This window comes from Dipodomys spectabilis, unplaced genomic scaffold, assembly GCF_019054845.1.
Source record: "Dipodomys spectabilis isolate Male_0828 unplaced genomic scaffold, ASM1905484v1 ptg000422l, whole genome shotgun sequence".
NCBI lineage: Eukaryota > Metazoa > Chordata > Mammalia > Rodentia > Heteromyidae > Dipodomys > Dipodomys spectabilis.
Genome location: NW_024871099.1, coordinates 7,366,393 through 7,393,512, shown reverse-complemented (window position 1 = coordinate 7,393,512; position 27,120 = coordinate 7,366,393). Strand labels below are relative to the sequence as shown.

Here is a 27,120-nt window from a genome sequence, read left to right as displayed (position 1 = left end):
ATTTGGGAATATGTGCACAGACTTTGCAGTTGTTTGAGGATTTCTAACTAGAAATTCAAACTCCTTGAGCACCCTGCAGACACTCAAGGTTATAGCTTTTTGAGCATTTCAGCTTCAGACATTTTCAACAGGGATGTGGCTGCGCCTGCATCACTGTCTCCAGCGTGGTAATGACAACATGACCTCACAGGGACAAACACTAGGAGTGCTGTCATAAAGTGTGTGCCCAAGTTCAAGTTCAAGGCTTGGCATCAAGAAGAAAAACTGAGAGGGGCCCTGGTGGCTCACACCTGTAATCCTAGCTACGCAGGAGGCTGAGATCTGAGGATCGCACTTCAAAGCCAGACCCTGCAGTGAGACTCTTATCTCCAATTAACCACCAGAAAAACCAGAAGCAGCACTGTGGCTCAAGTGGTAGAGCACTCACCTTGAGCTGAAGAGCTGAGGGACAGAGCCCAGGCTTAGAGTTCAAGCCCCATGACTGACCAAAAAAAAGAAAAACTGCAGCAAGAGTTCGGTGTGAAAGTGTACATGAGGCGAAGGGCAGCAATACATGCAGACCCAGGGGCCTTGTTCATACTTCCCACCATTTTTCTAAATGGGACACAAGCTGGCAGTAGGGTGGAGACAGGAGTGGGGTGGGGGGAGAGTCACTTGCTACCTGGTGGAAGGTCAGAGAAGCAACCAGCACCCCAGCACCAAGGGTGCCACAGTGTTGGGCAGCATCCAGCCACCAGGGCACCTTCTGCCTGCCTGTCCCCCATGTTTAATGGGCTGAGCAGATAGCAGCCCTGGACCTAGGCGAGGCAGGACCACAGGACAGCAAGAGCCGGCCCTGGGCAGAGCTGATGGAAGCTCCCCTAGCTGTGTTTCCTGGCTCCTGCCTCCCCCAGGCTAAGGGCAGGAATCTGGGCTTTGATCTCTCAGCAGTCCAGGCAGTTTTCTCTCCAGTGACAGCAGAGGGCTGAACAAAAGAGGAAGGCAGGGGGGCTCCCCAATCCCTCAAGTCTTAGCAACAGCATTCTCCCCACAATGAAGGGCAAGTTGCCTTGCAAAACTGGAAGCTAGGTCATCTCTCTGGCCCACTCCCTGCCCCGCTCCCACACTGTGTGCCAGGTACCGCTCAATTGCTTCCTGTTTGTCATCTCCTGAATCTCTAACAACCCCATGTCTGCCAAGCCCTGCAAGGATCTCATCTGAGGGCCAAGGCCAGCTTCAAACGCCTCCGCTTCCTCTCCCCCAACATGCCTGCCCCTTTGTCTTCTGGGGACACAGAAATTGCATCCCCGCCAGGCCTCTGCAGATGCTGGTCAGTTCTCTTTCCTAGCCGTTTTTTTCTTTTTTTGTCAGTTGTGGAGCTTGAACTCGGGGCCTGGGCACTATCCCTGAGCTCCTTTGTTCAAGGCTAACATTCTACCACTTTGAGCGGCAGCTCCACTTTTGGTTTTCTGGTGATTAAGAGTCTCATGAACTTTACTGCCAGAGCTGGCTTTAAACCATGATCTTGAGATCTCAGCCTCCTGAGCAGCTAGAATTACAGGTGTGAACCATCAGTGCCTGGCTTCCTTCCCTCTTTTTCCTTCTTCCTGCCTAACTCCAGGACCAGCTCTGATCTGTCCTGCAAAACCAGCCCAATAAGTAATAAATCCCCAGGCTATATAAATACTATAGATAAGTAAATAATAAATCCCCAGGGCTAAGCATCTGTTCATGCAGATGTTGCTTTTACTGGCAGCCCAGTGCTTTTGTCCCTTCGTTTTCAACGGGTTAACACCTCAGCTGGCCTGAGATGTTAAATCTGTTCCCCTCAGTGGGTGAGACTATTTTTAACCTTGGGGAGACATGCAACAATAATTATAGTAGACACTGTGGTAGCCTCTTTTTTTTGGGGGGGGAAGGGGGGAGTCTAGTCATGGGGCCTGAACTCTGGGCCTGGGCACAGTCCCTCAGCTCTTCAGCTCAAGGCTAGCGTTCTACCACTTGAGCCACAGTGCCACTTCCAGCTTTTTTTTCTTTTTGCTTATGTGGTGCTGAGGAATCAAACCCAGGGCCTCAGGCATGCAAGGCAAGCGCTCTACCACTGAGCCACCTTCCCAGCCCGTGGCAGCCTCTTATGATTGTTTTGTGCAGGCTCAAGAACTACAGTGTAGCTACTGACCACACTGGCTCAAAAGGCAACACGCAGGTGGCATAGAAAGGATGGCAGACAGGACAGTTCCTCCAGGGCACCACGGTCACTTCAATGGCCCTATTAGGGCTCTGCCTGGACACAGCTAAGGCCCTACAAGAGTGTTTTACAGCCAGGCACTGGTGGCTCACGCCTATAATCCTAGCTACTCAGAAGGCTGAGATCTGAGGCTTGTGGTTGGAAGCCAGTCCAAGCAGTAAAGTCCATGAGACTCTTATCTCCAATTAACCACCAGGAAACCAGAAGTAGCAGTGTGGCTCAAAGTGGTAGAGCGCTAGCCTTGAGCACAAAAGCTCAAGGGCAGCCAGCACCCAGGCCCTAGTATTCAAGCCCCACAACCGACAGAAAAAAAAAAAAAAGTGTTCTTTGAAGCAATGTCTGAAAGGATAGAGAACAGACACATTTGCCACCTGCCACAAAAGGCTTAGTACCCTCATGCACAGAGAACTTTTAGGTAAGAACTAGAAAAAGTTCAATACCAAACAGAAATAAGCTATAGGAACAGACAGTTCAGAAAAGGAAACTCATGGCTCATCCACACAGAAAGGGAGGGCCTGCAGAGCCAGCACTGCTATTGCTCAGATAGGTAAAAATCCAAGTGTTTGGAGACATAAGGCTCTTAAAATCCAATGTGCATTCCTGTGACCCCAGCAATGCCACACCTAAGAAAGAGTTCACCACACAGATCAGCCTGCATTCAAGGGAAATGGTAGCAGCACATGGCATTTCACTAAGACTTTATTTTAATGATGAACGATTAGCTCTTTAATAATTAATGTTTTTTTAAAAAACTAGGAAAACTAGTTACTAAACTAGTAGCTAAAATCTAGCTACTAAAATTTACACACACACACACACACACACACACACACACACAAATACAGGCATACCTCAGGTGGTCTCTGGTGCAACATGGCAATCCCCTCCATGGAGATGGGAGGCTGCTGGGTCAGCTTCCTTTCTAGCAAGTGCAAGGCTGAGTTCAAATCACCAATAAACAGGCTGAAAGCCAGGTGCCAGTGGCTTACACCTGTAATCCTAGCTACTCATGAGGCTGAGATCTGAGGATCATGGTTCAAAGCTAGCCCAAGCAGGAAAGTCTGTGAGACTCTTATCTCCAATTAAGCACCAAAAAACCGGAAGTGGCTGTGGCTCAAGTGGTAGAGCACTTGCCTTGAGCGGAAGAGCTGAGGGAGAGTGCCCAGGCCCAGAGTTCAAGACCCATGACCGACAAAAAAAAAAAGAGCCAGGCACTGGTGGCTCATGCCTGTAATCCTAGCTACTCAGGAGGCTGAGATCTGAGGATTGCGGTTCAAAGCCAGCCCGGGCAGGAAAGTCTGTGAGACTCTTATCTCCAATAAGCCACTAGAAGACCAGAAGTGGCGCTGTGGCTCAAGTGGTAGAGCACTTGCCTTAAGCTGAAGAGTGCAGGGACAACGCCCAAGCCCAGAGTTCAAGCCCCACAACCGACCAAAAAAAAAAAAAAGAAAAGAAGAAAGAGAGAGAGAGAGAGAGAGAGAGAAATGGCCTGAAGCCAGATACCAGTGTCTCACACCTGTCATCCTATCTACTCAGGAAGCTGAGATCTGAGGATTTCAACTTGAAGCTAGCCAGGACAGGAAAAGTCTATGAGTCTTATCTCCAATAAACTATTCACAAAAAGGCAGAAGTTGGGCTGGGAATGTGGCTTAGTGGTAGAGTGCTTGCCTAGCATGCATGAAGCCCTGGGTTCGATTCCTCAGTACCATATACACAGAAAGTCGGAAGTGGAGTTGTGGCTCAAGTGGTAGAGTACTAGCCCTGAGCAAAAGAAGCTCAGGGTCAGTGCCCAGGCCCTGAGTTTAAGCCTTAGGGCTGGAAAAAAAGCCAGAAGTTGCACTGTAGCTCAAGCGGTAGAGCACTAGCCTTGAGCACAAAGAAGCCCAGAGACAGCACCCAGGCTCTGAGTTCAGGGCCTAGGACTGCCAAACAAAAGGGACTGGAAGCAGTAGCTCAGACCTATAATCTCAGCTACTCAGGAAGCAGAGACAAGAAGATCATGGTTTGGAGCTAGCTTGTGCAAAAAGTTACTGAGATCTCATCTAAATCAACCAGTTGGACACAGTGGTATGCACCTGTCATCCCAGCTATAAAAAGCTTAAATAGGAGGATCATGCTCCAGACAGTCTGTGAATAGATGGAAGATCCTCCCCAAAACACAATTAAAAAGCAAAAAGGACTTCCTCTTGGAGGATGCAGGGAGGGGAAGAGCTCTATGGATGAATGAGGCTTCTGCCAAACATCCCTCCCACGAAGTGTGTCTGGGCATGGCGCCGGGTCCCACACAGTCTAAGGCCGCCCCTGAGACACAGCCTGGCCAGTTTGACTTGAGGACAGATCAGTCTCAATAACCAGCTCTCACTATTAAGTGGATCGTTATAGTTGATTCTGGTTCACTACTTAGAAACAAACAGAGGCTCATGGGACCTGCAGACCCTTTGAAGAGATCATGGCCAAACCAGCTCTGCCTGTAACTCCATACCACAAGGGCTGGAGACAAACGACTTATGTGAGGACCGTGGAAATCTGACCATCCATCTCCTTTCCCCCGTGCGGCCCCCCCCTCCACCCCCCACCCCCGCCCTGGCCTTCAAAGGGAAGCTGCACAGAGCCCCTCACCTCTCATCAGGGGAGTCCACATGGAAGGTCCTCTCAATGACCGTGGTCCACTGCAGGCAGCGGATGACGAAGGTGTTGGGCCGTGGCCTCTCAGTCTTCATCAGCTGGCATTCTGCATGAAGGATGAGGGAAGAGCAAGAATGTAGCTCTGGCAGGACCACCGTCCCCAAGCTACCTCCTGTGTGCCCAGCTCCAAGCCAAATGGTGTCAGGGGCCCTTTAGTGACAAAAGCCCTGGCCTTGTCCTCAGAGATACAGTGTGTGTGGGAGGTGCCCAAAAGAGCAATAACAACTCAGCCAGGAGGGCAGGGTTAGGGAAAGCCAGAGGAGGCATCTGACAGAGCCTAGGGCATCAAGGAGTGTAGCTCCAAGAAAGGAGGCCATGTCACCCAGAAGCCCGCTATCAGAGGGAAAACAGAGCCAATCCTGGAGAGTCCTCAGGTATCAGGGAGCCATGGAAGGGATGGGGTCAGAAAGAGACAGAAGAGAGGACTAGAGACTGAGAGGCCGTCTGAGCAGATCTGAGTTCAAAGGACAGGGTGGACAGGGCCAGGGAAGGACAGGCAGCAGGCTGGAGGGCCAGGCCTAGGCCCTGAAGGTGGACTCTGGTGCAACAGGGCAATCCCCACCACTGAGATGGGAGGTTGCTGGGTCAGTTTGGGACATCATGAGCATGAGGCAGCCAGAGACCCCTTCCTTTCCAGGGAAAGTTGTTCAAGAAGCTGCCAGGGACGTGGCCATGGGCACGTGGAGAACACTGCCAGAAAAGGCTTTGTGCGGAAGTGTGTAGGGCAAGGGCAGGCACCCAGGTTCTGGGGAGCAGGGAAGGAGGCGGCAGGGGCTGGAGCAGCCCTGTCAGGCTCCATCAAGAGCTGTGGGTCTGTAAAGCTGGTCTGGCTGTCAATAGCTGGCCCTGTGATCAGCTGAGTGAAAGCTGTCATTCTGTTAGGTTAGAGGCAGAGGGAGAAGACAGAGCAGCCAGAACTGGAGTGGAAGAGGACAGAGTGGGGGCATGGAGGCTGGGCTGGGTGGGCACAGGAACCCTGGCTTTTCTCTGCTTCTTGCTCTCCACCTAGCAGCTCAGCCCTGCAGGGCTGACAGCAGAGGCAGAAGGCCCAAGATGGGCTCCAGGTCAAGGACCCACCCACATGTCCCCAAGACCTGCCGGCCCTGCACTGGCTTTAGTACTCTGACCTGCATGTTCCGATACATACCTGCAACGGAGAAGTTGTTTAAGGGAGGAAGGGTCTGGTCGGGAGCCTCGGGTCTCTCCTTATACCCAATGAAGGATCCATCGCTCTTCAGCAGGAAGTACCTGGGCCTCCAAGTCTTGATGTATTCACCTGAAACAAGGCGGGAGGGGAGGAGGTCACCCACTGGCAGCTCCTGTGATGGTGACGCATGGGGTGCCGGGCGGGAGGGGCTATGAGGGCCACTCCAGGGAAGCCCTTAAGGTGGCCCCTGCTGACGCAGGTGGGGGCACTGAACTGATCGAGTGATCCACAGGCCAAGCCTGGCAGGAAGGCACCGTGGCAGTGCCCCAGGGCACCAGCTGCCTCAGCATGTGGCAAGCAGCAAGCTATCCTGGCCAGGGCAGCTCAGCACTGGCCAGGGGAGGCCCAGGCCTCCAAATGCATGTGGCCCAGTGGCCCTGTAAGGCTGAGTCCCATGGGCTGGGATTCACCCACAGCTGTGTGGGCAGTGCAAATACCAAACTACTGTGCCAGCTGGGGCACAGGTGCTGTCCCACCCTCCAACCACCCCAAGATCCCTTCCCTTTGTCCTGCTTGTAAATATTCAAGCACCTGCTCACTGTCTCTCACACAGACACACAGACACACATAGACACACACATACACAGGTACACGCAGGAGTGTGCGTGCGCACGCGCGCACACACACACACACAGGTACACGCAGGAGCGTGCATGCGCGAGCGCGCGCGCACACACACACACACACAGACACACACAGGTACACGCAGGAGCGTGCATGCGCGAGCGCGCACACACAGACACACAGAGGCATATCACAAGGACCCATTTCTCAGGGGGCTCTTCAGGAGCTCAGGGCCTGGCACAGGGTGGAAACTCAATAAACCAGTGCAGAAATTATTTCTGCCAGTAGGAGCAGGGTGGTTGGCACAGGTGCCAAGAGCAGCATGGCCCACTTGTTCAGACTACCTCTGCCAGCTACAGCATCAAGGAAGCCTGGGAGGGAGGGAAGTAGAGAGGGAAGCAGGAAGAAGAGGAAGGGAAGGGGGAGGGAGGGAGGCAGGGAAAGGCCAGGACAGGGGTGTCCAGGCTGGGTCATTTCAGCAGCAGGGCTAGGCTTGTGGTCTGGAGGCAGTGATGCTGTAGGAGAGGCCAGGCCCCTCCCTTGCCACTGCTGGGTCTCAGCTGGAGCCATGCCCCGCCCTCAGCAGTTCTCCAACAGCCTCCAGGCCTTCTGCCCCACAGCACACAGTTGAGGCACAGGAGCCACAGAACCTTTTGGACCCCAAAGCTATTCGCACCACACAACCCCAGTCACTAAAGAACTCATTCACATTTCCTGAGGAGACCCTGGGGTGCTCCAGCCATGCGGGAATCCTGCCCTCCTGGTGCTGAGCAGGTCAGGAGGCCAGGCTGCTAACCCACTGCACAGATCGCCATCACACTGAGGGCAAGTGGCCGAGGCCAGCTTAGAACCCTGGCTCAGTGTGAGCCCAGACTGAGGTGTAGGAATATCAGCAGGAAGCAGCTCTCCTGCTGTTCTACGTGGGGAGGTGTGGTCCCCCATCAACCCTCTGCTCTGCTGCTACCCGGTCCCCTCGCGACACCCCAGCTGTGTCCTCTCTCCGCGCACTGCCAAGCTCATTCCCACCTCCAGAGGCCTTTACTCTGTGATGCCTGCCCTCACCATGGATACAGGAAGCCACTACTCCGCCATCAGGACCCAATGTCAAGGTGATACCGGGCGGGCCTGCCTGTAAGGCAGTGCCCAGCCCATAGGAGCTGCCTGCAAGTACACGTTTGCAGAATAATGCAATGGCTCCCCAGACCCAGGACAAGGCCGGTTTGCAGCATTCCCTTATCTGCTTGTCAGTGTCACATAGCAGCTGGCCCGGTGGACAGGCAGCCTTGGGATCTCAAAATCTATGCACTTTCCTGCCCAGGAAGTCACTGGTCCTTATATTCCCCATCAATACATCTGGATCGAGTCCAGCCTGGCCCCCAGCACCCTGGGCTTTTGTGAAGCCAAGGTCCAGCGATGGCCCGCAGGGCTCCAAACTGTTGGCTCCGAGTCACTGCTCTGCCTGGCCTCCTGCACCTTGCCCCTGCTCACACTGCTCCAGCCACACTGTTCCTAGAAACGGCAGGCACACACCTACCTCCAAGCCTTTGTCCTTGCTGGCCCTCTCTGGGCACCCTTGCCAGGCTCTGAGCTTGCCCAGGTACCTCAGCGCACCTCACAGCAGCACATGGCTCCAGCCCCTTGCTCTAAGTTGTGACTTTCCATAATGGCGCTCTCTCCACCTCATGTTACATGCCCCCTCACTCACTTCTGTCCTTGCTGCCCTCTGCAGTGTCACCTCCAGGAGGTGCCGGGATGTCCCAGGACACTCAAGACACTCCATGATTGCCATTTGGCCGTGTCACCCCTCTCTCGGCAGGTCTGGAGACTCAGAGCGGGGAGACCTACAGCTCTGTTCTGGATGACTCTGAGAGATTCAGGGAGTGGCACGCAGGTGGCATGCAGGTGGCAAATGGCCTGGGGCTGCCCTCGCCGGTTCCTTAGGCTGCATCGCCCTGCCCCTCTGCCCCTTAGGGTATAGAGGAGAGCAGGGTGCAAGGGAGGGGGGGACACGCAGTCTGGTGGGCAGTGACAGCCCCTTACCACGCTTGTGCAGCCAGCCTTCTTTGATGACAGACACCTCGTTCATGGTGGCAGCGTGACACACTGTCACCTAGCTTGGGACAGCTCAGGGCAGCAGGACATGCAGGAGGCGCTGTGGATGGAGTAGAGGCTGCAAGACAAGAGGGGAGCGTCAGAGGGGAAGGGACCCCCAGCTCCTCCCTCAGCTGAGGCCCTCTGGCTGCCTGTCTTGCTAGGGGGAGAGGGAAGGGCAGAGCTCTCTCTTGGGGCCCCAGAGACCACAATGTGGGGGGAATCACTTCTCTGTGGCCTAGGCCCTGCCCTCCACCCTTGCTCCTGGCTGGGCAGCACCAAGGTAGCGGCAGCCCCGCCCCCTGCGTCACCCCCATACCCCAGCGCTGAGGTAATCCAGGATGAATCAGACAGCCTCAGGCACTGTGGGTGTGCTCAAAGCTACTGGCATCTATCTCACCCTCCCCTCCCCGTACAGGCACGCGCCCCCACGTCTGCACGCACGCATGTGCGTAGACTCACTCTCTTCCCTTTCAAACCATGAAGCCACCGACCTACTACCTTTGAGGCCCACTAGGGCCACCCCACCTCACCCCAGCCTTAGTTATCTCCCAGGCCAGTCCATGAACAACCGATGGATCCTGAATCTCGGAAGCTCTAAGACCCTTAACAGCCAAGCCGCTGAGCATAGACCCCAAAAGCCAGCCTAGGGGCTTGAGCAAAGGGCCTGTCCTCTCCCCAAGACCTCTGTGCTTGTCCTCAGGGGCCAGCAGCCGACAGACTGACAGACGCCAAGGCCACTGCTTCTCAGGTTCCCGAGCAGAGGGGAGAAGGGCACCAGGCAGCTGCCAGCTGGGCCCCTACCTGGAGCCTGGGGCCAGGACATGGGCCATGGAGCCGAAGGCGCCTTTTGCCTTTCCTAGCCTGGGGTTATTTGCGGACAGCAGGTCAGGAGCTGCGGGAGCCCCCAGAGAAGTGGCAGCTGACTCTAGGGACACCATAGGCATCAGCTTTCTCCCGTGCCCCAGGGGAGTGGGGGGCCGGACATGCTCCTGCCTGGCATGTGATGGTGGCAGGCTGCCCAGGCCGGCAGAAGGGAGGGCGGTAAGCAGGAGGAAGTGGGAGGAAAGGCAAGACGGACAATGACGGGGAGAGACAGGATGGTGAGAATCACATTTGGACTCCGACTCGCTGGGCTGGGACAGCAGGCATGGCCACCACTCTGCACCTGGGACCACAGCCTTCGACTGTCAATGTCCCACCGATGTCAGCCTCCAATGTGTGCATCCCATGGGCACTAGCAGGGCCCTGGCCTCTTCCTCACTGGACCCCTTTCTCTGTTCCCCACCCCTGAAGCTAGTGGGCCCCTCTAACCTGGCCCTGACCTTCCCCAGCTCAACGTCTCCTTTGTCCCCTACAGTTCCTGGCAAAAGAGCCCAACTCTTGGGCTCAGTGCTCAAGGCCGTCTGGGACAACCCATTGCTCCTGCGGCCTCCTGTCCACTGGGCTCAGGCCCAGTCCCCACAATGCTGGTGGGCCTCCTGTGAGCTTCTCCACTATGCCAGACCCCCACACTCAAGCTGTGTCTGACCTCACCCATTTCTGCTCAAATCTCAGTTATGACTGCCAGTGTGCACAGCACACACAATCCCATCCATCACTTGGAGGTGGCCTGATGGGGCTGAGACCTGCTCCAAAATGGAAAGTCTGACCAGGACAGTGAGTCCCACACCTCTCCAGCCTCCTGTTCATCCCTCTATAGGCTCCCCTAGGCAACTGGCCATCCCTATAACACCCCTGGCTCTCAGAGCCTGTGAACCCCTCAGGGGGCTCATGCCACTCCAATTAATGCACCTTCAGGAGGCCAGTCTGGAGCAACATCTCTGAGCAATGACCAGGCCTGCTGCAGCTGCTCATCAGTCATGCCACCAAACTTCCCTGAATGGGTCTCCATTCCAGACCCTGAGACACACACACACACACACACACACACACACACACACACACACACACGTGAAGGAAGAGGGAAAGGGTAAGGGTGGAAGGGAGCAGGGGACTGTATGAGCCACTAAGTGCAGGGGATACATGTGCAGACACCTAGAGCAAACAAGGGAGAGAGGGGTGCAGAAATGCAGGGGAAATAATTCAGACGTGACAAGCACCGGTGGCTCACATCCCAGCCACTCAAGAGGCTGAGGTCTGAGGATCGTGGCTTGATGCCAGCCCAGACACGAAAGTCTATGAGACTCCTATCACTAATGAACCACCAGAAAGCCAGAAGTGGAGCTGAGGCTCCAAATGATAGGCTGCTAGCCTTGATCAAAAGAGCTCAGGGATAGCGCCCAGGCCCTAAGTTCAAGCCCCTTGACTGATTTCTTTTTTAAAAATTCAGACAGGGAAATGGCAAATGCCAAGATGCTAAACAGGAGGGAGAGAGATGCAGGCGAAAGGAGGGGACACTCAGGCATCAGGACTGTGGCTGTGAGGTAGGGTCTGACACCACACTCCCCAGCCACAAGATCAGTTTGGAACACTTCCCAAAGAGCTGAGGAGAACTAGGGTCCAGGGGAGTAGTGGGGGCCCAGGTCCCATTTCGACTCTCCCTTGCCTTCCCTGGTCCGGCAGTACCAGGGCCAGCAACAGCGTAAGAGCCTGCTGAGGCTGAGGGCTCAGCCCACTGTCCGAGCCACACAATCACCACTGTTCAAAAGCTATGGAGAGGCAGCCAGGTATGGCCAGATGTGGTCAAGGTGGCCTTGGGCAATGTGCCAGCACTCCCAACCCCACCAGAGGGGAGGCCAGAGGCTCAGAGAGGGGAAGCCATTTACCTTGGGTCCCCAGCCGAGTGGCAGCGGCCCCAGCTGAGGCTTGGCACACCACAGCCACTTTTTACGATCTCCTTTCAGTGATTAAGAAGTCAGTGGCAGCGGTGGCAGCGGCAACAGCAGCTCAGGCGGGCGGTGAGAGCAGGGAGGAACTGGAAGATCCCCTGCGCCCTGCTGGCTGCTGCCTGTCCTCCCACTGAGGGTGGCGCCTCAGCCGAGGTGTCTGTGACGCAGTCCAGAGTGATGAAATGCCGGGCAGCACAGCCAAGAGGACGGCCTGCCCGCTGGGGAGCTGTGGGCCGAGGACACGCAGGCGGGAGGACGGGGAGGCCAGGCAGCACACAGGGGCCTGGGCGCTGGCACCCCACAGCAGGGAGCCCCATGACCCCTCACCTCCCCACGGCTTGCTAGAGAGCCCAGGTTTGAGTGTGCACCAGTGGCAGCTGCAGAAGAGATGGGAGTCACCAGGGAGGCAAGGTGAAAAGCGTCACAGCAGACACTCAATTAAGGAACACTCAATCCCATGGGTCATGGATGGGGAAGCACAGATTAAAACCATTTGTCTAAGACAGTTACAAAAAACAAAAAAACAAACCCTGACAATGCCACCTATTGGCAAAGCAGAGTACATGAACTCTTTACTCAGTACTGGAGGGAGTGTAAAGTAGTTGGACCACCCTACAGAACTGGCAGTAGGAATTAAAAATATATGGCTACTCTGTGACGCCAGCAATTCTCCAGTCCCCCAACAGTAATCAGTGATTTGTTTACTAAAAGCAAAACAAAAAAAAACACGAGAAGGATCACAAGCAGCAATGTTCTCAGTGACCCCTAAACTAGTAACCGACCAGGAGCTCACCACCCGCAAAAATACACCAACCAAGGCATTCATACAGCCGGGTGCTGGTGGCTCACGCCTGTAATCCTAGCTACTCAGGAGGCTAAGATCTGAGGATCACGGTTCAAAGCCAGCCTGGGCAAGGAAAGTCCATGAGACTCTTATCTCCAATAAACCACTAGAAAACCAGAAGTGGCACTGTGGCTCAAGCGGTAGAGTGCTCGCCTTGAGCTGAAGAGCTGAGGGACAGCGCCCAGGCCCAGAGTTCAAGTCCCCATGACCAAAAAAAAAAAATGCTTGAGGACGTTTTTTTGTTGGTGCTGCGGGTGGTCGTGGGGCTTGAACTCAGAGCCTGGAAGCAGTCCCTGAGCTCTTGCTCAAGGTTAGTGCTCTACCACTTTGAGCCACAGCTCCATTTCTGGTTTTCTGGTGGTTTATTGGCAATAAGTCTCAAGGACTTTCCTGCCCAGGCTGGCTTTGAACCGTGATCCCCAGATCTCAGCATTCTGAGTAGCTAGGATTTACAGGTATGAACCACTGGTGCCTGGCTTGAAGACATTTTATTTCCACCCAGCTGGCTCTCAGGGGGCAGCCTGGACCCCCTTCAGAAGCACCACATGGCTCTAGGCCTCCCAAAGTTCAGTTCACTTGTCTGTAAAAGGGGGCCTCTGGGCTCTGCCACGTAGGGGCTGTGGGGCCTAGATGAATCCTAGAGTTGAGTCTGACCCTCCTCAAGTCTGGGACTCTGTGAGGGTCAAACCCTCCTGCCGTTCCTCCCACAGGCCTTCCAGGTTGGATGCCCCTCACTCCTGCTTCCCAAGGGAGTGGACAGGCCACAGGTCTGAGGCTTACTCTGCTCCCACGTCACCTTACTGACCCATCTGCTCATGGCCTCGCCCTGCCCTGCCATGGAGCAGGGAGGACAGGGACCCCCACTGCCCTGCTGGGATGGACAGAGTAGGTACTTAGCAAAACTGGAATGCTCGCATAGAAAACAGCTCAAACTCAGCCGGGCTCCATTGCTGTGCTCGCTGAGCTCTCCCTCGCCCCCTAGCTGACTGGGGTTCCATGGGGAGCAGAACTTGTGCTCCCGAGTGGGTGGCTCGTACCCCAGGAGCCTCTGCCATCAGCCTCTCGCCCAGGTCTTGAGGAAGACCTGCTCAAACCCTTCACTGGCCACTCACCACCCTGTAAACTGGCTTTCAATCTGAGGACATTTTGGCAAAACAGATGAAATGCCGCCTGTGGCAAAGCCAGCCTGTGCCACAGCCGCCTGGCCCCTTCTCGCGCAGCAGCAAGCGTCTTCTGTGGGGCAAAGCCATACCAACTGAGAACCAGTGTCCTACAGGAAATGACCCTTATACCTGCCACAGGGCCTGCCACTACAAAGCAGTGACAAAGGATGGCATGGAAGGTGCCAGGTCCCTGCTGTGTGTATGCAAGCATTAAGGGCACAGCAACGGGTGAGGTGGACACTTTGCCTCTATTTCAATGCAGGAGTCATGTCCACCTAGACAGGAGGTACAGGACATGGCCAGGACCCCCAGCAGTGTGGTGCAGACCTGGCACTTGGGTGTCCCAACCCAAGCGCTATGGCTCATGGTGGGTCCCAGGGCATATCACCTCACCTGGACTTTAGAGATGGAAGAATATGGTCCTAAGCCAGGTGCTCGTGGCTCACACCTATAATCCTAGCTACGCAGGAGGCTGAGATCTGAGGATCGTGGTTCAAAGCCAGCCCGGGCAAGAAACTCTGTGAGACTCTTATCTCCAATAAACCACTAGAAAACCAGAAGTGGTGCTGTGGCTCAAGCAGTAGAGTGCTAGCCTTGAGCTGAAGAGCACAGGGACAGTGCACAGGCCCAGAGTTCAATCCCCACGACTGACAAAAAAAAAAAAGAATATGGCCCTCCCAGAGGACTGGCTGAACTTTCCACCGGAAGTCCTCCCCAAATCTGGACACAGCAAGAACCCAGCACACATCAGGTTAAATCATTCTTTCCTCAGTGGGTGGAGACACTATATATTTCTGAACATGTGAAGTTTTACCTATTCCGCCTCCTTGGTGAGAAGGTAGCGTTCTAGACGCCTCTCTCCGCCACCATGTGCCCCGCCTGCCCCATCTGTCTGCTGGAACAGGTAGGATTGAGGGCGAGATGGAGGCGTGGGCAGGCTGCGAAAGAAACTGGGACAAGAATAAGTTCCAGAACAGACTTTCCTGTCTTCTCTACCATGCCCCCCAACACCTTCCCCCTCATGCTGCCTGGCCAAGGCTTTATGGCTCCCTCAAAAACCGCATCCAATATTCTGGGCTTCCTGTTGTGGGCTACACACATGGGCAGCCCCAGCCTTAGCCAGCAGGATCCTCTCGGCCCAGCTCTAACACTACCCAGGGCCTTTCCCAGATGCCCATGGGGCCTGACATACACTCTTATGGATACTGCCAGGACCCACCTGCCTCAGGGCCCATTCTGCAGCCTCAGGGATCTGCTGGCCCCAACATACCCAAGTTCCCCTTCTGCTAGTCCCTTGGAAAACTACTTCCCTGACCCCTGGGCCTTTGCACATGTTCAGCACGTTCCCTGGCCAGCTTGCTATTCACCCATCTTAACTTGCCCACTCCTCCTTTCCTCAGAGGAGCCCTTCCTGACTGCCTCTTTCCCACAAGGGCAGACCCTCAGAGTAAGCCTTCCCTCCCCAGCTGCCCCACCATTATCTGAGCAATGGGGCGTCCTCTGGACCAGAAGCCTCACAAAGCAGGAGCAGAGCCAGTTCTGGTCCCGTGTTCTCAGTGTCCCAGCACAGGGTAGGTCCAGGTCCAGAGGGGTGACAACCAGAACACTGCTCTTGTGCTGAGCTCCTGCAGCGATAGCACAGGCTTTGTGTAGCAAAGAGGCAGCAAAACAGAGATGCAAACTCCACTGCACACCCCAGACAGGCCAGTCCTAGGGGACCCAAAGTGGAACCTGGCCTGCCTCTTGCCCTAGCTGCTTCTCTCTAGCTCCTGTCTAGGGGCCCACCTGAATCTGGATAACGTGTCCGTTCCCCTCCCCCCCCCCGCCCCCCTGGCCTGGCTCCTCACCATAGCCCGGCTCCCATGGCCTCTGCTCTAGCCCCAGAGCCAGCTGAGTAGGGCTTTCCCCAGGTGCCCTGTCCTGTGCACCCTTCACTCTGCCTTTTCTGGCCAGCTTCTCCTTCATCAGGAGCCCCCCAAGTCCAGCTACCTATCCCACTGTCTCTTCCTCAGCCATTCTCATAGGTAAATGCTACTTCTCTGCCCCTCTGGCAGGCTGTTGGCACCCAAAATGACACGGACATAGGGGCCACAATACAGATATGGCCAAAAGCCAGCCAGGGACCAGCTCCTATGGCCATTCGGGAAGTCGGGACTCCGTGTGGGCGGCCTCCCACACTCAGCTCTCCCCTGCCTCTAGGAAAGGCTGGCCAGGGCCAAGGCTGCGCCCACATTAGGGAGGGGTGGGAAGCAGCCACACCCACCTCCCCCAGCAGCCAAATGGAGGCTTTTCCAGGACACCAGGGGAAATACTTGCAGCCAGCTCTGTCTAGAATTCATTACACACATGGTGATAACCCCAGAACTGCAGCCACAGTGTCAGTCAGAAGAATGGCCCCAGAGGATTCACTTACAACCCCAAGAAGTGCCACAGCCTCCCTGCGCCTGTTTCCTCACCTCGCAAATGGGGACAAACAGTTGTACCCAGCTCCCAGGGTGCAGAGCAGGGCCCAGCAGGAGGCTGAGTACAGAGCTTCTCCCAAGAGGAACAGAGTTAAGACTTGTGCTGGCCTGTGATCCCAGCACTGGGGAGGCGGCGGCAGGAGGAACATAAGTATTAAGCCAGTTTGGGCTACACTGAAAGATCCTGGCTCAAAAAACAAAACAAGCCAGATGCCAGTGGCTCATGCCTATAATTCTAGCTACTCAGAAGGCTGAGATCTGAGTATTGTGGTTCAAAGCCAGCCAGGGCAGGAAAGTCCATGAGACTCCTATCTTCAATATACCATCAGTAAACTGGAAGTGGTGCCATGGCTCAAGTGGTAAAGCGCTCATCTTGAACTGAAGAGCTGAGGGACAGCACCCAGGCTCAGAGTTCAAGCCCCACAACCAACAACAACAAAAAACAAAGAGCCAAGCCCAGTGGCTCACAGCTGTAATCCTAGCTGCTCAGGAGGCTGAGATCTGAGGGCAGCCCAGGTGGGGAAGTCTGTGAGACTCATCTCCAAAGAACCACCAAAAAATCCAGAAATGGAGCTATGGCTCAAGTGGTAGAGCACCAGCTTTGAGCAAAAAAAATCTCAGAGACAGCAGCTAGGTCTCAAGTTCAAGCCCAGGACCAGCACCAAAAAAAAAAAAGTATAAAGAATAACCTGAAAATGCTATATAGCATGTTCTGTGCCTCAGTTTCCCATTTATACACAGGTCTTTAGAGAACCCTAACAGCAGCTCAGTGTAGAACCCACCTGGGAAGGAACTCAGCTAGCAGAATCCTCACACATCCAGTACTCCAATCAGGAACCCACCCTGCCAACCACACACAGGCTGTCCTTGATCCCCACGCTCACCCCGCTCCCCTGCCTGCCCACTTGGAGGCAGGCTCTCTAACCCCCTCCCCCACAGCCCTGCTCAGCATTATCATCTTCAAGCAATCAAGCTGCACCCAGGAGAAGTGGGGCTCCATGGCACCTGTGGGGTGCCAGAAGGGCTGTCCACCCATCAGCCAGGGCGCCTGGGTCACTAGGCAGGCCAGGCCGAGTGAGGGCAGGCTAATGATCAACTGCCCCTAAGGAGCCTGGGAGCAGGCCAGGAGGGGACCTGGCAGTGGCAGCTGCTATAGACAGCTCAGAAAGGGGCCCCAGGTGGCAAACCAAGGAAGGCTGGGATTTCTGGCCTCACCCTTAGAAACAACGTCTGTGGATGAGCTTTTCTGCCAGGGTGGCTGGGCTGGAGGAACTTCGACAGGGACCTCTGCCACGGAGGCTCCTCGGCTGGCCCGGCCCTGCAGTCCTGCTCAGCTCACCCACAGCACCCGGGCCCTGCTGTGGGTGCCTGCCGAGTTGGCAGCAGGTCCTGCCTCAGGGGGACAGGCCTCGATCCCACCCCAGGCCCCACCCACACTTGCTCCCTCCCTCCGTCCTCCTGGTCCGGCTCCCAGGCCTGCTGCTCCCCCAGCTGGGCCTCTTACTGCTTGGCTGACTGTCCAGAAGAGCCCGCCACAGAACCACCCCACTACTCAGCCCAGATGCCTAGTGGCTGCCGGCTTTCTGCCGAGAGCCCTGAGAGGCTAGAGGCCCAGGGAGGGGTGACTGTCGTCCTCCATGGTCCAAGATCAAGAGCAGAAGGCAGTACTTGCCAATCTAGCCTGGAGGACTTCTAGAGCCTCATGTTGGCAGAGAGGGCACTCCTTTCAGGATAGCACCCCAGATGAGACCGAGCCTGGGAGAAACAAATACTAGCCTTCTGCTTACTGTGCTAAGCTTAGGAAGTGAGACCCATCACTGGTTTCAGAGGCTGTCACCACCCAAGTGACAACAGTTCCTTCAAGCCCATAAGATCTTCACTTAAGACCTACCTACAATAATCTTCCATGGCCCTCAGGCCCTGTCCATGGGTCACCTCCCCAGAGAGGCCTCCCTGATTGCCCAAGCCAGACCAGGACACCCCCACCCCCACCACCATTATCAGGACATTATCAACCCCAACATGATGTGCAGTCCTTGCTGGAAGGCAAGCCCCAGGACCCAGGCCTTCCATTCTAGAGCAGTCGCTGGGCGGTTGCTATCGGTGGGACTGTTGTTCTGCTCTGTTCTTGTCATCAGTGCGGCTGGCAGGGCTGGACAGCAAAGTCAGTCCACTAAACCCCCCTCCAGCTGCCTTTCTCCCTAAGGGCAACAGCCCCTACCCTCCACCCCCTGCTCAGGGGAACCGTGAGAAAAACCACAGCAGAGAGAGGGGGGTCTCGGAGCCTCTGCCCAGTGATTTCATTCAAAGGGGAAGTGGAAGGCATTGGAAACTTCCAGCCCAAGCAAGGTCAAATCCAGTGCCCCTAAGAAGCCAAGACCCTTCAGGGCCAAGTCACCTGAAATCTGCCCAATCCAAACTCCTCCACAGTCGACAAGGTTGTTGGGGCCCTAGGCCCCAGCTGTTCCCGCTGGCTCTGCCCAGCTACACACACCTCAGTGAGCCTGTCCCACTGCTCCCACATAACTGTCTGCGTACCTTGCCCGTCAGGAGCAGCCCTACGTGTACAGATGCTCCTGGCAGTCCCCTCCTGCTCTGAATTCCCTGCCAGGCACTCACCTCCTCACCCTCTCACCTAGTCTACCTCTTTGCTCTCCCTCAGCTCTGCAAGGGTACACTTGTGTGTACCCCACATGTCTAGCACTTGATGTAATACTCAACACTCAACAGATGGTGTTCTGAGCTCCAGTGATTTCAGGACCAAACCCATAACTCATGCAAGGGCTGCCATGCCTACTCTCCCCCTCCTGGCTACTCCAGGAGCTACAGTAGGAGACTTGAAATGGAGAGCTATTGTTGGCACTGGTGGCTCACACCTGTAATCCTATTCAGGAGGCTGAGATCTGAGGATTACTGCTCAAAGCCAGCCCAGGTAGGAATGGCTATGAGACTCTTACCTTCACTAAACTACCAAAGAAAGCCAGAAGTGAAGCTGTGGCTCAAGTGGTAAAGCACTAGCTTTGAACAAAAGCAACTCAGGGACAGCACTGGGGCCCTGAGTCCAAGCCTCAGGACAGGGTGAGAGGGTGGGGGTGGGAGTGGGGGTGGGGAGGATGTTATTGATGAAGATGTGTTATGCTGGGCTGGGAATGTGGCTTAGTGGTAGAATGCTTGCCTGGCATTCATGAAGCCCTGGGTCTGTACTACATAAACAGAAAAAGCTGAAAGTGCCACTGTAGCTCAAGTGGTAAAGTGCTAGCCTTGAGCAAAAGAAGCTCAAGGACAGTGCCCAGGACCTAAGACCAAGCCTCCGGACTAGCAGAAAAAAAAAGACAAGCCAGGCACCGGTGGCTCATGTCCATAATCCTAGCTATTCAGGAGGTTGAGATCTGAGGATCATGATTCAAAGCCAGCCTGGGCACGTAAGTCCATGAGACTCTTATCTCCAATTAGGCAGCAGAAAATCAGAAGTGGCGCTGTGGCTTAAGAGGTAGAGTGCTCCTCTTGAGCTGAAGAGCTGAGGGACAGCGCCCAGACCCAGAGTTCAGGCCCCACGACCGGACAGCCCCCCCCCCCAATAAAAGAAATGGTGTAACTGCCCACTGACACTTCAGAGCTTCTTGTGTATTAATTCACTCACTCCTACAGCTAGCTGCAGAACCCATGACAGAGGCAATGTTGTGGCTGCATTCACACAGCCCCCAGGGGAAAGCACCAGAATATATCACTATCCTGCCTGTAGCATTGCTTGGTCCATGATGGCTGTGTCATTCCCTGCTACTCCTGTGTGGCCTTCCCATTGGCTCCTGTCCCCACACAACTGTAATCCCAACGACTGAAGACAAGATCAAAAGGATCAAGGTCTGGGGTTGGCCCTGGGCAAAAATGCAAGACCATACCTGGAAAATAAGATAAAAATTAAAAGGGGTGAGGTGTGGTAGAGCTCAGGTTTAAAAGCATCTGCTCAGGAAGAAAAACGCTCTCAACTTGGAGGAGACCCCAAGTTTCCCAGAAAGCACAGAAGTGCTGAACTAGCCACTGACAGGACAGAAAGCACTCAGCATCTTCAGGCTCAGGTTGAGGGAAGGAAGTGACCAGGGAAGAGGTTAAGAGGACAGGTCACACCAGGCCTGAGACCTGGTAAAGAAAGATTGTACGACACCAGGACTTAATGGGCTTGGGTTCAATCCCCAGCCTGGCTTCCAATAGTCTGATAAGACATGGAAAAAGATAATTCCTCCAGACCTCAATTTCTGACTCTGGAAAAAAAAAGAAAAGTAAGAGAAACAAATTGTGGATAAAGCTCCAAGCCCAGAGCCAGGCATAGTGTTAGGTCCCAAACAAAACCACCGTCTTAGCTCAGTGCCTAGGTAGCCTTATTTGTAAAATGGGTATCACACTCTGACGTCACTCACAGGGCTCTGTAAATGAAATTCTATGTATGTTTTGAGGCTTCAGTCATGTGTGAAGAAGCCTGCATGTGCCAACCATGGGCCAAATGCCCAATAAACACTTGCTAGTCACTCACTCTGGAAATGTGTGTGTGCCTCAGTTTCCTCACCTAGGATATTGGGCAGTTCACCTGTGAGGTGAGTGTCAAGTGTCAAGCCCCCAGGAAGCACTCAGGTAAGGTTGGCTGTTGGTTTCAATGGTTGTTTTTATTGATGCGGTGGACTCCATCAGGTGAACAGGAGCTAACAGCTGGAGAACACACTGCCTCTAAGGACCCAGGGATCTGTCTCTCCAGGAATGGCGTTAGGCTTTGGGGACAGTGCGCCCTCTTGACCTCATCCCCATCCCCATCAGCTGGGTCAATCAGGGACTACAGCCAGTCCTCCGGGAAAACCAGACTCAGAGCGAAGGTTACAGGGTAAGCCAAGGTCACAAGCTGGCCAAGGGAGCAGGGGCACTGGTCATGTGCTTCTAGGATTGGTAGCTCCAAGCAGCAGCCCAGAAACCACAAAAGAAACCACTTCGGGGGATCTGACTGGCCTGAGTCCTTCAGAGCAGCCTTCCTTCTTGGGCTGGGGGTGGGGGAAGCCCCCTCTGGGCTCCTGTAGCCCATGCAGAGAGGAACAGCTGGGAAAACAGTGATCAGCCTCACGTAGGACAGGCCAACTGTTATCGCTCAACAGTTGAGCATAAACATGAAGGGCTGCTGGGCTGGTAACTGAAGACACAAACAGCCCGGATGCTGGGGATGGAGGAGCCTGTGGTTATCTCGGTGGGTGCCTGGTCCCCTTCACACCCACTGCCCACCTAGATCAGAAACAGATTCATCTCCAACTGTTACTCTGGGAAGAGTGGACAACGCTGAAAAGCAGCCCAACCACAACCCGGATTAATTACTCCAGCCTAGGCCTCTTGCTGAATCCCAAGAGGTCTCAAAATGAGAGGAATGGGACCTCGGAATCTCAACTACCTTGCCCTGAGGGAGAACTGTCCCTCCAAACACTCTTCCTGTCAAGTCTCAACAAGCAACTGGTGGGGGGGGGGGGGGGGGGGGGAGGAGAGAGGAACACAACTCCTCAAATCCAAGCCCAATGCCCTTCTCGCCTTCATAACAGGGAGCCTAAAGCTCAGACAACTTTCAGCGACTTCTAAGACGTACCTTTCCGCCTCCCGGAAGGAAGAGATGTCAAAGGCTGGCATCCATTGCCAAAAGGATATCCCACACCTCCAAGTCAATAATCTGAGAGGGTTCTAAAAGGAGCCCAGGGCAGTCCAGGCCTAGGGTTCAAAGCAGCCTAGTAACCACCCAAATTAAGGGTGAGCTCCGTGTAAACGCCCACCGATACACATTAAACTACAGGAAACAGAAGTGCCCCACACGGCTCGGCAGCACGGAGCCCCCAAGTACATCCCTGACGCCCGTTGGTGCCGGTCCTGATCTCCCCACCCGTCAGTGCCCCGTCCTTCAGAGAGTAAAAACATCCCTGCGCCCCCCCTCGCAAAGCGGCGCTGGGTCCTAAGGACGCCCCCCCCAGCCTTGTTGGTATAATCCAGACGGCCCCCTTCATGGCCACCCGTGGTATAGGCCACGCTCCAGACACCCCCCCCCATCCCTCTAAAAAAAACACTGTAGGAACGACGTGGTGGGCCCCTTCAGAGGTTCCGTCCTCGCATACTAGGCATGAGATTCCCCCCCCCCCCCCCGCACACACACACCTAGCCCGCCCACGTTATTAGGGTCGGTGTCCCTAGACCCTCACACACTAGGTGCTCTCCCCCCCCCGCGGCCGTCCGGTGGTACGGCCCGCCGCCCCCGTCCTCTTTGGGCTAGTCCCACCGCCCCCGCGCAGCCACCCCCATTCAGTTCCGGAAAAGGGGGGGGGGAGGGAAAGAGGCTCGGGACTGTGGTCCCCTCCCGGCGGGCACGGGTGGTACGGCCCAGCGCGGCACCGCGGGGGGCCCGGACGCGACCATCGCGGGGGAGGGGGAGACGCTGAGGGACCCGCGCTGGCGCACTCACCTGTCACCGGCGGCCGCCCAGCCTCTCCGGCGGGGCTCTACCCCCGCCCATCGCCACGCAGCGCTGGCTCCAGCTCCTGGTGTTTCCTGGTGACTGCAGCGGGCCGGCAGTGAAAGCGGCGACGCCTCCTCCGAGCCAGACCCAACGGCTCGCGCGGCGCGGCCCCCCCGCCCCCTCCCCCCAGCCCCCGCTCACCGCCCCCTCCCAAGGAAATACCGCCCCCCGCCGTCAACAGGAACTGACGTACAAAGAGCGAGGACTGGGCTCGGAGAGCACCAGTGCGCAGGCGCAAGGAGTGGAGCGCGGGCGGGCTCCTAGTAAGGCGCCTGCGTGGATGAGGCAATGTTAGTTTGCGTGGGGAACCTCGCTCAGGCGCAGGACTGAAAGTAGGGTATTGCGCAGGCGTGATAAAATTCCGGCGCAGGCGCAGTAGAACCCCATTGCACAGACTTTCCCTGGCGGCCCCGGGCTGTGATTATTTCCCAGCAGCCCTTGGTTCTTATTTACTCACGCTTTGATCTTGTTTTACTCTGCTCTCATTGGTGCTTTGGCTTCCGCCTTTCTTAAAGAGCCTGAGCGGGAGTTGGCAAGGGCGTGTGTGTGTGTGTGTGTGTGTGTGTGTGTGTGTGTGTGTGTGTGTGTGTGTGTGTGTGTGTGTGTGTGTGTGTGTGTGTGTGTGTGTAGTTGGGAAGGGCATGTATGTATGTATGTGTGTGTGTGTGTGTGTAGTTGGGAAGGGCTTGTTTCTTTGTGTGTGTGTGTGTGTGTGTGTGTAGTTGGGAAGGGCGTGTATGTATGTGTGTGTGTCTCCTGGGCTTCTGTGTGTGTGTGTGTGTGTGTGTAGTTGGGAAGGGCATGTATGTATGTATGTGTGTGTGTGTGTGTGTGTGTCTCCTGGGCTTCTGTGTGTGTGTGTCCTGGGGAGTTGGGAAGGGCTTGTTTCTTTGTGTGTGTGTGTGTGTGTGTAGTTGGGAAGGGCGTGTATGTGTGTGTGTGTGTGTCTCCTGGGCTTCTGTGTGTGTGTGTGTGTCCTGGGGAGTTGGGAAGGGCTTGTTTCTTTCTCTGTGTGTGTGTGCGCGGGGCGCGTGCGCGTTTGAACTCAGGGCTTGGGTCCTCCCTTGTGCTTTTTTGCTCAAGGCTAGCACTCTACCACTTGAACCATTTCCAGCTCTATTTCCAGCTTGATGCTGGTTAACTGGAGATAGGAGTCTCACACCAACTTTCCTGCACAGGCTGGCATCGAACCGCGATCTTTAGATCTCAGCCAACTTAGTAGCTAGGATGACAGGGGTTAGCCACCAGTGCCCCGCTGACAGGGGTTTCTTTTTCAGTGTGGTGGCCTGTCTTAAGCTTAGGCTGTGAAGCCGCACTATTATCAGATTTGAATTTCATCCTTATGGATGACCACGAACCCACTTTCTGAGCCTCAGTATACCTAGCTGTAAATTAGAAACCGTGAACGATGTCTTGGAAACAGAATGTTTTTATCAGAACGACAGTCTACGAGTCCAAAATGCGAATGTGACAGGTCACTGGAGGGCAGAGGAAGCTGAGAAAAAGCCACTTCCTTACATACCACCTGTCCCAATTATACACCACCGTCCCAATCGTCCTGTCCTTCAGGGGCACTAGCCCGAAACTGTTCAAACTCGCAAAACAAGTTATGTGCTAAAATTTCCTGCTGACCCCGGCCAAATAACCCTGCTACAACCAGACTCTGGGTGACCTTTCTAATCCCGACCAGGGAGTTTGCCCAGGAGCATACTCCAATAAGCTTTCCTTTTCTTCACATTTACCTCCTCCTGCGTGTTCTTTCCTTGCCTAAAACCTTACAGAATGCCAAGAAAATCTGCAGCAACTTGGGCCCACAGATGCTTTAGTAATGATTTCCTTCACAGCCAGGTGCCTGTGTCTCAGGCCTGTCATCCCAGCTACTCAGGAGGCTGAGATGTGAGGATCACAGTTCAAAGCCAGCCCAGGAAGGAAAAAAAGTCCTTGAGACTCCATAATTAATCACCAGAACACCGGAAGTGGCACTGTAGCTAAAAACATGGTAAGAGCACTAGCCTTGAGCAAGAGCTTAGGGACAGCACTCAGGCCCTGAGTTCAAGCCCTATGACCAACCTCCCCACCCCCCCCCCCCAAAAAAAATAATTGCCCTCCCTCACAAAAAGCTTTAGAAGCCTGAAGGGCATGGAACATACTTGTAATCCCAGCACTAGGGAGGGGAGACAGGAGGATTGTGAGTTCAATGCCATCCTGAGCTCCATGTAGCAAGACCCTGTCTCAAAAAAAATCAAAAGAAAGGAAAAAAAGCTTTACAGAGATTCTGGCTGACTCATGTATTAACTAGGGTTCTAGAGAGCTGTGCAGCATCTGGCTTCCAGTCCCTTTCTTTTTCTTTCACAGGTTGGGAGGTGACTGCTACCTACTAAACTTAGGATTACAGTATGCTAGGAAGCTTGGCAAATACATACTGGGGAGAAAAATGACTGGTTAAGAGTTGAATCCTTCTGGGTGCCGGTGGCTCACACCTGTAACCCTAGCTACTCAGGAGACTGAGATCTGATGATCATGGTTCAAAGCCAGCGGGGCAGAGAACATCCCCATGATGTTCTCTTTTCTCCAGAGGACCACCAGAAAACCAGAAGTGTAGCTGTGTCTCAGTGGTAGATGAGCAGAAAAGCTCAGGGACAAAGCCCAAGCCCTATGTTCAAGCCCAAGACTAACAAGTTCTCAGGTTCTTGGCAAGTCCTGTTCAAGGATGGGCCTTAGTTTTCCCCAAAATAAACTATTCAATGCTGAAAACAGTCCTTAATACACTGCCCTATATTGATAAGTAAGGCACAACTCTGTACTCCTAATTTATAGTCTTTCCACATCAAACAGTATTGGTAACTCTGCCCAGTGTCTACTTTCACATCCCTAACCATTTTAGAGTATTGTTTGGTGACAAATCTGTTTCCCTGGGCACAAAGGGTCCTTTTTGGAAGGAGACCAGGACTCAGTCATCAATGAGTATCCAGCACTACCCCACAAAGATCCTACACAGAGTGGGGATTGTTGAGGAATATTTAACCATTTCCCCCTTTGAAGCTGGGCAAAAAAGTTAGCAAGACCTCATCTCCATCAACAAACCAGGCATGGTGGCTCACACTTAATAGCTAGCTATTGGGAAGGCCCCAGAACCCTCTTGGATTACTTTACTTGAAGTTCTTTCCCTCCAAGGAAGAAGAGATACATCTTAGGCTCCCTGGCAAGAAGGGGAAGAGTACGGAGGTTGGATTTGAAAGCTGTACCCCCAGAGTTGCTTGTTCAGATTTGGGAGGAAGGAGTTTGGAGGGAAAGCTCTCTCTTTCAGAACAAGATAGCTGAGACTTTCTCTCATTTGGAGATCTCTTGGGGTTCAGAAAGAGATCTAGACTGGAATAGTTAGACTTGTGGTTGAACTGCTTTGCAACATCGCCCACTCTTTACAGAGAAGCGGTTAAAGAGATCTGTCCCTGCCCGAAGCAACTTTTAACAAGGTTGTGAACATAGACCCTGCACTGTGTGGGATACATAATGAAGGTAGGACATTATTTTATTTGTTCAATCTTTCGTTAGTAGACAAGTTCAGGCCTGTAATGAAGATCAGATCAAGACGGAGCTTTAACCTTATCAAAGTCACATTCTTAAAACATAGTGTCCATATTATCAAGAAAAAAAAATGAGATATTTATAGTACAATTTCACTGCTACCTAATGGGGCAAGGTCTTAACTCTATTCATGATCTTGCCACAAGATGGAGCCACATGAGCTGGCCATGCAGCTGGAACTCAGCTGTCTCTTCAATTTCTGAGCAATTTGGAGGATATTTGTGCTGTTACATTAACACTCATGGTACAAAAGCAAGCTTTTATGTCACCTTAATGCCACAAATGAATCAGCTGTAGTGACACTAGCCCATAATCCCAGCATTCAAGAGTCTGAGATTGAAAGACAATGAGTTCAAGGTCAGCTTGGTGCTAAACAGTGAAACTCCCGGATCAAAACAAAAACAGAAAAACACATGATTTTCAACTGGATTTTCAGTGAGGCCTCAGGGGGAGTAACAATCAGGAACAATTATTAGGACAACTGAAACAAATTGCAACATGAGTTGTAGATTGTTTCCATTTTAAATTTCTTGCTTCTCTTCAACTCCAAATGGTTGTTCTGAGATTTACAATGTAACATGTCCATTCATGTCTCCAATGCTTCCTTGTTGTTTTATTTTTATTTTTTTCTGCAGTGCTTGGAGATCAAATCCAAGGCCTCATGCATTCTAAGGGCAACCCAATTTGCACCCCCTTTTCTTTTTGTGTCAGTCCTAGAGCTTGAACTCATGGCCTGAGCACTGTCCTTGAGCTGTGTGTGTGTGTGTGTGTGTGTGTGTGTGTATGTGTGCGTGTGTTTCATTGGAGATAAAAGTCTCAAGGACTTTCCTTCTTGGGCTAGCTTTGAACTGAGATCCTTAGATCTCAGACTCCTGAGTAGCTACGATGATAGGTTTGCCCAGGGCTAGCCTCAGAGTGTAGTTTTCTCACTTCCC

The 27,120-nt window shown here is 54.0% G+C and overlaps 1 protein-coding gene across 3 annotated transcripts in view; it reads right to left on the bottom strand.

The window, feature by feature from the left end:
* Positions 1-22,841, bottom strand: part of Akt2 (AKT serine/threonine kinase 2) — a 33,109-nt gene extending 10,268 nt beyond the window's left edge. The window contains exons 1-4 of one of the 3 annotated variants that reach the window (XM_042667890.1): positions 22,547-22,841; positions 8,724-8,853; positions 6,060-6,188; positions 4,847-4,958 (exon numbers count right to left, since the gene is read on the bottom strand). In XM_042667890.1, coding sequence (XP_042523824.1) covers positions 4,847-4,958; positions 6,060-6,188; positions 8,724-8,769 — 287 coding nt within the window. In that variant the 5' untranslated portion in view covers positions 8,770-8,853; positions 22,547-22,841. Of the gene's footprint in view, positions 1-4,846; positions 4,959-6,059; positions 6,189-8,723; positions 8,854-11,542; positions 11,673-17,289; positions 17,690-22,546 lie in introns of those variants that run through there. The other 2 variants (XM_042667889.1, XM_042667891.1) reach the window with 2 other exon arrangements.
* Between the last annotated feature and the right edge of the window lie 4,279 nt (positions 22,842-27,120).